This window comes from Dama dama, chromosome 12, assembly GCF_033118175.1.
Source record: "Dama dama isolate Ldn47 chromosome 12, ASM3311817v1, whole genome shotgun sequence".
NCBI lineage: Eukaryota > Metazoa > Chordata > Mammalia > Artiodactyla > Cervidae > Dama > Dama dama.
In genome coordinates, this window is record NC_083692.1 from 66478460 (window position 1) to 66491294 (window position 12835).

The window sequence follows — 12835 nt, forward strand, 5'->3', positions numbered from 1 at the left end:
ATACATTTAAGATCAAGGTACTGGAAAATTCATTTTTGGTGAGCTCTCTTCCTGGCTTACAGACGGCCACCTTCTCACTGTGTCCTCACATGACCTTTTCTCTGTGCCCAGGGGAAGAAGAGGTGGGGGGGTGAAGATACCTCTGGCGCCTCTTCCTCTTCTTATAAGGACACCAGTTCTACTGGATTAGAACCCTACCTAATAATCTCATTTAGCCTTAATTATCTCCTTAAAGTACAGCCACACTGGGGGTTAGGGCTTCAACATATGAATTTTGGGGGCATACAATTCAGTCCATAACAATGTGATAAAGGCATCATTGCTATGAATTTATTTCTGAATTTAGACTTAGCTTATACTGCATTCCTTCTTATGTGTTATCATTATTCTCTACATGTTGTTACTGTACTCTTATTTCCTCATTGACCTTATAGTTAATTAGAAAATGGTGCTTTTCCTTTGTTCTCCACAATCTTTTATAAGCCCTCTGCTTTAAAAGCCAATATAGAAATCTGTAATACTGTGGGCATTGTTTTGATATTTTGAGTTTATTGAACTTTTCTCTGTAGTCTAACAGGGTGGTTCTTAATTGCATGGGACATTTGGATGTGTGCATTTTTTAAAAAAAATATTTGTTTTTATTTATTTAATTTTATTTATTTGACTGAGCCGAGTCTTAGTTGCAGCATGTGGGATCCAGCTCCCCGACGGGGGATTGAACCCAGGCCCCCCCACATTGGGAGCATGGAGCCCCAGTCACTGGACCACCAGGGAAGTCCCTGGCTGTGTGCATTTTTGGTTGGTGCCATGATGTGCACTGGGAAGGGATCTGTTTCTAATTCTTAGGGGAAAGTAAGCGCTCCTGATCTCTTCCATGCTCCAGGCCAGCCATGCAATTGTATGTCATATGTTTCTGTGTGCACGCGCGCACGTGTGTGTGTGTGTGTGTGTGTGTGTGTGTGTGTGTATTAGGAGTAGGGGAGAGAGTGAAAAAGAGATAGGGAGAAAGAAAGGGTGAATATATCATGCCCTGTCTCCCTCAAAACATGCCACACTGCCACTGGTGCTTTGGGGCATCAGGAGTAGGTGTGGAACATTGTGAGTGGAGTCTCCTCCCAGAATTCCAGGTGTTCAGTGAGGCAGAGCCCCCTGTGCTCTGGTTTCCCCATTTTCCTTGGTGATCTCAATCTAACTCCAGGATTCCACCTCCAAAAGGATGAGTGCCAGGGAGCAGTCTCACTTGTGAGTCACTTGTGTCTACTCTAAACTCATCCCAGTGATGCTCTTCTAGGTCTTTCCCACTGTCTGGGATGGGCTTTCTTCCTTAGGTGACAGGAAGCAACTTAAATCAACCCTCCAATCTTCCTCTTTCAAGACTCGTATTAAAAATTGTGCTCAACACTTTTGAAAATTGTAAAACACTATAGAATTTAATGAATCTTTCATTCAATAAAATAATTAATAAAAAAATTGTGCTCAGCCCTTGAGCACAATCTCACTGAAGGGAGATTTCTTTTTTCCCTTTAGCTAAATGTTTGTAGTGAGGACATTTGAAAAACTACCTATTAACTTTTAATTTTGGTATAATTTCAGACTGAAAGTCTCAAAAGTATGAAGAATTCTCAAATACCCTTTACTCAGATTTTCCATGTACTAGTATCTTACCACATCTTCTGTCTTCTCTACAGACGGACACACACACATGCACACACACAAATCAGGAAATTAATATTGATACAATACTGTGATCCAATCAATAGGCTTTATTCATGGTTCACCAGTTGTCCCACTTAAATCCTTTCTACCAAAAGAAAATTCAAGCTCTTGCATTGCATTTAATTGTCATGTCTCTTTAGTCATTCTTTGTATTTTATGACATTGGCATTTTTTAAGACTATAGGTCTGTTATTTTGTAGACAAGTTGCTCAGTTTGGGTTTGTTTATGTTTCCACATATTGGGTTCAGGTTATGTATTTGTGGCAGAAATCCCACAGAAGTGGTACTGTATTCTCAACGAATCATAACAGGAAGTGTGTGATGTTGTTGTTTCATCGCTGGTGATGTTAACTTTGATCATTGGGTTAAGGTGGTGTCTGCTAGATTTCTCCACTGTTAAGTTACTGTTTTTCTCTTTGCACTGGATAAATTATCTTGTGGGAGGATACTTTGGGGCTGTTATCCTGTTATTCTTTAATTTCTACCTGAATCAATTATTATTATGGTGTTTATCAAATCATCATTTTCTAATTCCATCATTTTGTCTACATCAAGTAGATTTTTTTGGTTTGTTTTTTACTATAAGGAAGAGTTTTCTAATGAAGGACTTTTGTAATTTAGAAAATGCTTTTTTCCTGTAAAGAAGTTGAGTTTCTACAGTTGAATGTCTTCCTTTTACACCTGTTGTCTTTTAAACTCAAGGCTAAGCTATGAGACCTTTGTGTTAGGGCTGTACCCTAGCTGTACTCATTCTGTCTGAGGCAATGATATCCTGAGACTATGCATGAAGAGCCATAGGGTCACATGGATGATCTCAGCTAAGAAAAACTCCTTGGTTTAAAACCTTCAGTATCACCTTGCTATAATAGTTTTTTGTCTTGCAGGTTTTCGCATTTTTATCTTTCTATAGGTACTTTAGTATAAAATTAAGTGAAACTGCTGTTAAAGAGGAATTATGTGATAAAAAATATATTACCATTTTGGGTATATGATGCAACTTAAACCAATAACAGAATGTTGCCAAATTGCTGACTTGCTGTTCGCTTCAATGAATATTTAAGAGCCTTAATAACAATGGTTACAAAAAAATTAAAGTTTGAAAAGAACTTCAAAACTCTTTGTCTGCTGAGTAGCTTACCTGTCTTCTTGTAAGGATTATACCACTAATTTGCTAGATTAGCTCATCAAACATTAGACAAAGATTATGGTTGTACTGTCAATCCTGGTGATGCGACACTACGTTATTATGAATTCCAAATTAGGGAATTTGAATTGATGAATTTGTTTTTACTATCAGAAGTTGTATGTTTTGAATTTGTTGGTATTTGTGTCATGGTGAATATATCTTGCCCATATCATCTCCAAGTGAATCCTCTAATATCTTCAAGACATGTCATGTTTTCTTAAGCAAAAACATTTCTGTGCCACAGCCTGGCAGATTCTTTCATGTTAAAGCAAGGTGATATTTATTTATGTTAGCTGTTTCTTGTAAATATATGGTGTGTAACTTAGCTTAGTAGAACATAAGACAAATTAAATTAAACAAAAAGAGTTAAACACAGTTTCTTAATTTTTTATGTGTAGTATCCCAAGAGAATCAAAAAAAGAAAGCTAACTGCCAAGTATCTCTCCAATTTTCTCTCAAACACATTCTGTTATTTTAATGATGGATCATATATCTGAAATATCACCTTGTGGATCTAAAATAAGGACTAGAAACACAAAGTTATTCAATGTGCATATTCTCTGTTTTAAGAATGTTAGAATTTGGGTGTATTATATCCAGGTAATTAATGTGATATTTTAGCACACCCTGGTGCATACTTCTTGCACAGAAGTTCTAGGGAAACTGTTGACTGGCTTTGATTTCTGTGTTTCAGTGGCTCATGTGTACAAATATGATTATCATGTCTATCTGAAAGTGACATTGTCTTAAGAAATGTGTGGAGGAAATTGAGGAATATTGCAGAGAACATTATTAGGTCTTATCTGTTTTTTAAAAACAACTGTCCACATAAACGATTCCTTATTTATTTTGTATGTATGGAACAAATGATTTTTTAAAAATTCATTTATTTTTAATTGAAATGTAATTGCTTTACAATATTATGTTGGTTTCTGCCATATAATAGCATGAACCAGCCATAGGTATATATATATGTTCCCTTCCTCTTGAACCTCCGTCTGACCTCCCACCCCACCCCACCCCTCTAGGTTGTTGCAGAGCCCCAGTTTGAGTTCCCTGAGTCATACATCAAATTCCCACTGGCTGTCTATTTTACATGTGGTAGTGTATATGTTTCCATGCTAGTCTCTCCACTTGTCCCACCTTCTTCTCCCCCCGACCCCCTGTTGCCCCATGTCCATAAGTCTGTTCTCTATATCTGCATCTCCATTGCTGCCCTACAAATAGATTCATCAGTACCGTCTTTCTAGATTCCATATATATGTGTTAACATATGATACTGAAGAAATGATTTTTGAATCACTAGATCCTTCTTGTAACAAGCATGAAGATACCTTTTTCTCGGTGTTTCACACTCAAGTTCCACCAGAAGACTATGAAAATCATATACAGAATGTCAAACAAGGTATGTGATTTTATATATTGTCACAAGAAGATACTAGCTATATATACAAATATTCACAGATGAAATGATTTGATGTGATTTAATTCAGTGGTGAGGGGAAGTAGGTGAGGTTCTAGATGAAACAGGATTGGTCATGAGTTAATCATTATTGAAGTTAGTTGTTGAGGGTTCATTATAATACTTTTCTTTCAGACATTTGAAATTTTGTGTAATAAACAGTTAAATCTGGCTGCTAGTAATGTAAATCTAGTTTAAGTGAAAAAGAAAATTTATGGAAAGAATCCTTCTGGTAGATAGCTTCTTTGATTCCTAAGATCATATCCTTTCACTAGTCATTGAGAGGGTGATTCAATTCCATAATCCTAGAGAAGAGACCAATTGATCTGTCTTTGGTTAGGTGTCCACCCTTTGTCCAGCCAATTCATCCAACCCAGCAAGAGTTGGGGTCACTACTGGGACATGGCAACCTCTACCTTGGATCACTCCCAGGATGGAGAGGAGAAGAGGACATTTCTAGGCAGATAGTTTCTACCAGACTATCTAAGATTTTTTCCTACAATGTATTAAAAGTGTATTTTAAAGAAACTATTATAAATATAGACAAAGATGCATTTGATTTATTTTAATGTGTTGTTTAAGAGAATATGAAACTTCAGCTGAATGAATAAACTTCAGATTTCAGTTTAAAAGACTATATACAACTTGGATTATGGGAAAGAGTTATGTATTTTATATCTAGGAAGGCCACTTACCAAAAAAATAACTCATACTTTAACTATTGGTGTTTGTAAGTTGCTCAGTAGTGTCCAACTCTATATGACCCCATGGACTGCCTCTAGGCTCCTCTGTCATTGTGGTTTTCCAGGCAAGAATACTGGAGTGGGTTGCCATTTCCTTCTCCAGGGGATCATCCTGATTCAGGGATCGAACCTAGGTCTCCCACATTGCAAGCAGATTCTTCACCATCTGAGACACCGGATTGATTAAAGAATGAAATCTCAGTTATAAAGCATAGGTTTTTTTCCCCTAGAAATGTGTAACTTAAATTTGAGTAAAACTTTGTTGTTGTTTTTTTTTACTCAAATTTATTTTAGTCTGAACAGAAATTAAATCCAGAGATCTCACGCTTTTTCTTGGTTTTTCCAACTAGTGTTATCAAATTTATTCTTTAATTATTAAATTTGTACTGATTCTTTGATAATGAGCCACAAAAACACCAGTTGACTAGCTCCTTAATCCTTTTTATTGAGGTTACCTTTCTTATAAAACAAAGATAACTTTTAAGTAAGCCTTGTCGGCATTGAGCTACTGGCTAGTGTTTTTTTTTCTGTTGAACTTTAATATGGCAGTTTATCCTGTTTTGTAAGGTGGACTCTATTTGTCATTTAGGAAGACTATTTTTATGCATATTTTTAGAGCTTTAATGAAGGATTCACATGGTCTTTTAAAAAATGCTTTAAATGTGACTACAGTGAAAACAAGATATTTTATAAAGGGGATAAGAGGCCACAAGTATTTTTCTTGCTCTAGTCTTGAGTACTCAGGGTCTGGACAACTGACGTTGATACAAAGCTCTTCAAAGGTTGAGAAAAACTGACAAACTGAGATGGGCTTTACAGGTTTGTGCAGATAGGATGTGGGATGTCCGGGACACTTACGCCCCGACTTGGCTTAAAAAACAGGTTTGAACAAGAAGTTTATTGTTCTGAGAAGATAACAGCGAATCATTGAGTAGTAGGGAATGATTCTAGTCTTTAGAGTAAGTTTTACATTATATAAATACTAAAATAAAATATATTTTAAAATTCTCATGACATCAGCAATTTCTCCTTCATGTATATCACTTGAAGTTCTTTTCACATCTCCCATGATTCCAAAGGAATCAACAGCAAAAAGTTTGATACATGATAATGAATAACAAAGTTTTATAAGAACTTCATTGCAAATTGTGGTAGCACATTTATCTTTTTAAGAATAAATGTTTGTGTGTCTTAAGTTTCTGATCTGAAATTTAGGACCTTTTCTATGTGTGTTTATTTCCTATATGTTTCAATATATGCTTAAGATAAATTCTGGCATAATGGACAATTATAATTCTGAAAAAATTTTGAACTTTTTTATTTTATTAGATTTTACCTATGATGTGGAAAGAAATGAGTCAATGATCAAAGCAGAAAATAAACCTTTCTCAAATACAGAAAAGATTGAGCTCAGGGGTAAACACAGCCAGGATTTTATCAAGCGAAACATTGAGGTATGTACCTAGAAATTTAGAAGCCAGAATGTGGGACTCAATGAGTTGCAAAAATGGAGATAGCTATGTTCATTGTCTTTAAATTTTTTTTTTTTTTTGACCATGATACATGTATATGTAATTGAAGCAATACATATAACTGTAAGAGAAATTTTATGAACCAACGCATAATTTCACTATTTTCTACTCTCTCCTAGCCTATTCTATCTCATCCTACCCTCTTAAAAATTGCTAGCTGCAACTTAATAATTTGTTTCATTTCCCAGAAATGAATCTGGTTCCTGCAATTTGAAAGACATTTATTTAAATAATAGTTTTATACACTGTTTCCCAGATTTTGAATTGCATATTAGTAAAATTGGTTTTGTTTAAAGTAATGAGACTGATTTTATAGTTGGTGCATTTAGAAATTTGAGTGGAAAATGCTCTTGGCAGAGGTGGAGAGGTCAACTGGTTGTCTGCCTACTGGCCCTGCCTCTTCTCTCCAACTCCAGCCCAGTTCCTGGAGCAGCCTGTTACTTGTCTCTTGCTTTGATTAGCTCACTGATATAGAGGCTTAACTTGGTTTTAAAAGCCGTGCAGTCTGACTTGGTTTGTCCTCAAGGCAGACTAGACAAACCAAGGGCACAGGGACTCCTGTATTTGACCAGAATGTGAAATAATTTATAGCAAGAAATGAAAGTATGGTGAACAGAAGGTTCATGGCAAGCCACCCAGGCAGTTAAGTCAGTGGAAAGCTACATTGATAAGTGTGACGTTTTAAGAGGAGAGAGTTAAGTAATTCTTCATAGTTCAAGCCTGATGTTTTCCACAATTAGCATGTCTTTTCCAGGCAGACTGGATTCATGGGTCAGCCTGCCACTGCCAGGACTGGCCTCTGGGACTCTTGACTTTTATGTGCTCCGTGTTCCTATGATCTGAAAGAAACCTTTTCCAGCTTGCTCTTTTTGCATTGTCTCATTGTTTGTTGACTTAATGTATAATTTTCCAAGAGCAGTAGGGTTTTCTCCATGTCCAAGTTCTTGCTGACGCAGATAACAGCCCCACCATAGATTTTCCTTTTTCCTTTTATCAATAGTAACTGAATCCTATTTAAACCCCTGATGTGATAGTCTTGAAACTTAAAAGCAGTTTCATTTAGTGGATATATGTCACATAGAAAGTTGTAAGATTCCTCCCAAATGTCTCAGCAAGTATGTTGCATTTGATACATTTAATGTAAAGAGAGGTTTGCAAACTGCCCATGTTTTATTTTTTATATAAAGTGTTTGTTGAGATGGTTGAATATCTTTGTTTAGAGAATGGAGCTCTACCAAAATTTAGAATAAAATAAAATTACCCAGCAAATATAAATGCCTAATATAACAAACTTTACCTTAGTGAATCTGTATTGTAGAAGCCTCAGATTCCATTTTAATTTTTCCTGAACTATGAGTTGCTTTGAGTATTTAATATTTTCTTTTGGTACATTCTATAGTTGGCCAAAAATTTGGGAAAACCAGTGGTTATGATTGACAGAGAAAAGGAAAAGCTGGTTGAACTTTTAAAGGACTTAGATGATACTGATTCAGGGCTGTCCAGTTCTGAGGTAAGTAAACTCTGATATTCTACAGGCTCTACACGTCTTAATTTTTATTTTTAAAATCATGTTGTTGATCAAATAGCAAAAATTGCAGTAATTTTTCAAATTATGAGGCAATATTTTTAACTTAAAAAATCCTGCTTTATAAATTTATTTTTATCGAAATTTTCCAATTTACCCTTGTTGATTCATTATTGACTCTCTTATGTCATTATAAGAGTGACCTACACATTGGCTTTCACAATAATACCCTCTGCCTGTGATGTGATGGGCTTGCTCATTGATGACATAGAGATATGTTTCTCTGGATCCTTTTATTTTGGACATTTCTTATTATCCCTAAACTGATTCCACATAATTTCAGTGTAATCTTTAGTAATCCTTAAGACCACCACCTTGCTCCTGTCCATGTAACGCTGGGCATTCAGTTCCCTGAAGATCTGGGGCAAGCACAGGCTGAGTCTGGGGAGTGAATCCAGGGTGTGAATGTGAGTGTTTATAGGGCCTGGGCAGGTCACATAAGTAGTGCAGGCTCAGCATTTGCTCTTGTTTGCATACTAAACTTCTAGTCCTATTCTTGCTTCCACAAAGAAACACATTGTCCTGTGTTCCTTGAAACTCTTGGCGCTGTCATCTAATTTTTATTCCCCTGTGTTTAATAGAGATGATATGGCGACTGCTGCTGACACCCTGCAGCAGCCCTTTCCCTAGCACATCTGTGCATCCATCCCCTGCCGTGACTCCTTCTCTGGAGAACTGTCCTGGGCCAAATGGGAGCTGACCAGTCCAGGACAGGATGACACCCGCCACCCCACCCCCACCACTGCCCAGTCCCTTTGTTCCTCACCTTGAAATAGGATGAGTTGTGTGCTGTAGTTTGTCCTCCAGAGCTTCCCCAGGGGTCAGTCAGTCTTCAGCTGAGACAACATCCTTGTCTGGCTTTGTTCCCTTGTCCTAGCCTGCTTTCCTCACACCCCTAATCCTGAAAGCACTCTTCCACTAAGTCACTTGAACAGGAATCTCTGTCTCAGGTTCTGGGTCTAGGGAACCCAGCCTAAGACATGTAGTTTCAGAGGGCAGTTTTAGCTCTGGCTAAAAAGCAGTGCATGAGCAGCAATATCTGGGCCAGTATGCCAGTCAGTGACTGCTGCTGCATAGAAATCCCCGCCCAGGGCTGCCTAGATCCTCCAATTTGTCAAGAGAAGCTAGAAATTCAGATTAAAAAAAAAAAAACAATTCTCTGCAATTCCCACTCCAAGAAAGGCTGATGTATATTCCTCCAGGTTATGTATTCTCAACTGACACTGTGTTCCGGAGAAATGGAAAATGGAATCTACAGAGACTGGAGGTGGTTTAGGAGAGTGGTTGAGTGTGCTGGCTTTGACTGGAGGTGGTTTAGGAGAGTGGTTGAGTGCTGGCTTTGGCAGACTGGCTGGAAAGCAGGATCCGTCACTTCCCAGTTCTGTCACTTTAGGAAGTTAGATCTTCTCAGCTCAGTTTCTCCTGGACAGAAAGCTAAAATGGTCTCACTGGACTAGGATCAGAGTGTTGGCAGTGGGCTGCTTTCCCTTCTGTAGTTTCTTCAATAATTAATTAATTTCTAAAATCTTACATCTTAACAGGGCAGGATCTTTGGTATGCTTTCATTTCCCTCTTCTCCCATTTCTTCTCCTCTAGAATGCATTGAAATCACTTGGAATTTTAGTTCTAGGATGTTATAAGTTTTTCTTTTGAAAATAGTGTGCTGCTTATATTTTAGGAATCTTTCTCAACAGTAGCTAAATTTTAAAACCACCTTATTACCTGTGTATTTAAACTTAACTAATTGTTTATTGGGGTTTCTCTGATGGCTCAGTGGTAAAGAATCGGCTGCAATGCAGGAGATGTAGGAGTTGTGATTTCAGTCCCTGGGTCAGGAAGATCCCCTGGAGGAGGAAATGGCAACCTATTGCAATATTCTTGCCTGGAAAATCCCATGAACAGAGGAGCCTAGTGGGCTACAGTCCAAGGGGTCAAAATCATTTTTCCTGAGTTATTTTTCTGGAATTAAAAGAATTCCCCTAAATATGATGGTGTGTAGATAATTTTTGAATGTTTGCATATTCGAAAATTAATTCTTCTCTCACTTGAATGATGGCGTCAAATGGTAGCTTCAAATGGTAGCTCTCGATTTTCTGGAAGCTTGTTGGATTTTTCTCTTTATTTTTGAGTTCACCAATTTTATCAGAACTTATTTGTGTGCATCTTTAAAAACATTTTTGTTCTTGGATGACACTTTCTAGGTAGGCACTTGTTACCTGAAGATTCAATTTTTTTATTTGTTCAGAAAATTATCTTTTGTTATTTCTTCTCTTCTGTCATCTCTTTTTCTTTCCTTTTGGGCTTCCTATAAAGTGGGATATCAGTTGGGAATGGGATTAACTGCAAGTCACAGAAAACTTTATAGACCATGACTTAAATAAGAAACTTACTTTTTTTTTTTCCTATAACAAGAAATCCAAGTGTAAGTAGCTAGTGTCTTTTGATCTTCTTGACTCATGGTCTTAATGTGTTTTTGTTTTTCAGTGTCCAAGATGACTGCTATATCTAGATAATATGTAAATTTTCCAGGCAGTAAGAAAGGGGGAAAGGAAAGGGTAAAAGAGATACCTGTAAAACTTTGCCTTTTCATTTGGGAAGCTGTGATCTCCCCATGACTTCTACCTGCACCTCAATGGCTAAGCTAAGACTGCATGTAGTCATTCATTTCAAACAGCTGTTCAGTCAAGACAGAGGATTCAAGGATTTCACTGTTTTTTTTTTTTTTTTTTTTTTTTTAGCAGAGGAAGGCAAAGAAGGAGGAGATTGGAAAAGGGGACCAGATCAGTCTACGTACCAAGCCCATACATGGGTATAGAGTCTGCTGGATCTCTCCTCCAGGCCTTCAAGTATTTTTCATAGTCTTTATCCTTTTTGTCATTTTGCTCATCTACATTCATTTTACAGTTTTCTGAGTTGAGTTTCAAACAGCTCTATTCTGCTTACTTTGCTTGTGCAGCCCTCTTTTGAGATTGTTGCCATTTTTACAATTATTATTGTTTTTTAAACTAATATTTGCTGAAAGTTCTTTCTGCAAGTCCTCTGAGGAGAAGGCGTCCTTTTTTATTATTTGATGTGGGAGATAGACATTTTATATGGAGATTCTATGAAGCCAGATAGGTGGTGACACATGATGGAACAGAGATCAGAGGAGGAAGATATGAATGTGGCAGGAAGGGACTGCCACTTTGAGGAAGGGACTGACCTATCTATTGTTTCCTGAAACTGTACCAGATTTCTTGCCATGCTTCAAATTTGCTGTATTCTTTCAAGTGTCTGTATGTCCTTTGGGAGTGCTCTGCCCCTTCACCTCTGAGAAATCCAACATAAAGAGGATGACTAACATGATAATTATGTTTGAATTCCTCGGAACTCATGCCTGCCGGTTGTTGCTTATAGTGGCAGGTTTCATTGCATGGATGTAATGTTCTCTTCAGTTTGTCTAGGATACTTTGAATTTGTTAAAGATTTTCCCCTCTGTTGGGAGCTCACAACTACTAATGACTTTTCCCAAAGCCGGAAGCCTCTGCCGTCACCCTTCCCAGAAAAATGGGTTTTGCATCAGATCCTAAATTCCTCACATCTGAATCAGTATTAGATGGGTGAATATGATTGTAGACCCTCATTACTGGCCTGAATCCTAGCTGTAAAGCAGGTGGTGAAGAGCATTTTCTGGGTTCTGTCTTAGGGAGGCGAGATTCCTACACATTGCAAGTATAGGCAGAAATACGTACATCACCTACTACATGTTACACACCTGTATGCAGGTCAAGAAACAGCAGTTAGAACCAGATGTGGAACTATGGACTGGTTCCACATTGGGAAAGGAGTACATCAAGGCTGTATATTGTCACCCTGCTTATTTAACTTGTTTGCAGAGTACATCATTCGAAATGCTGGGCTGGATGAAGCACAAGCTGGAATCAAGATTACCAGGAGAAATATCAATAACCACAGATACCCAGATGATACCACCCTTAAGGCAGAAAGCAAAGAGGAACTAAAGAGTCTCTTGATGAAGGTGAAAGAGGAGAGTGAAAAAGCTGGCTTAAGACTCAGTATTCAAAAAATGAAGATCATGGCATCCAGTCCCATCACTTCATGGCAAATAGATGGGGAAACAATGGAAACAGTGACAAACTTTATTTTCTTGGGCTCTAAAATCACTGTGGACGGTGACTGCAGCCATCAAATTAAAAGATGCTTGCTCCTTGAAAGAAAAACTATGACCAACCTAGAGAGCGAATTAAAAAAGCAGAGACATTACTTTGCTGACAAAGGTCCATCTAGTCAAAGTTATGGTTTTTCCAGTAGTCATGTACAGATGTGAGTGCTGGACGATAAAAAAGGCTGAGTGCTGAAGAATTGATGTTTTTGAACTGTGGTACTGGAGAAGACTCTTAAGGGCCCCTTGGACAGTACAGAGATCAAACCAGTCAATCTTGAAGGAAATCAACTGAATATTCATTGGAAGGACTGATGCTGAAGCTGAAGCTGCAATACTTTGGCCAGCTAATAAGAAGAGCTGACTCATTAGAAAAGACCCTGATGCTGGGAAAGATTGAAGGCAGGAGTAGAAGGGGATGACAGAGGATGCAATGGCTGGAGGGCATC

The 12835-nt window shown here is 37.7% G+C and overlaps 1 protein-coding gene across 1 annotated transcript in view; it reads left to right on the plus strand.

The window, feature by feature from the left end:
- The window catches only part of FSIP1 (fibrous sheath interacting protein 1), a 207907-nt gene that overhangs the window by 36158 nt on the left and 158914 nt on the right, over nt 1–12835 (plus strand). Inside the window, exons 5-7 of the mRNA XM_061158245.1 lie at nt 4209–4307; nt 6437–6561; nt 8039–8149. Coding sequence (XP_061014228.1) covers nt 4209–4307; nt 6437–6561; nt 8039–8149 — 335 coding nt within the window. The remainder of the gene's footprint in view (nt 1–4208; nt 4308–6436; nt 6562–8038; nt 8150–12835) is intronic.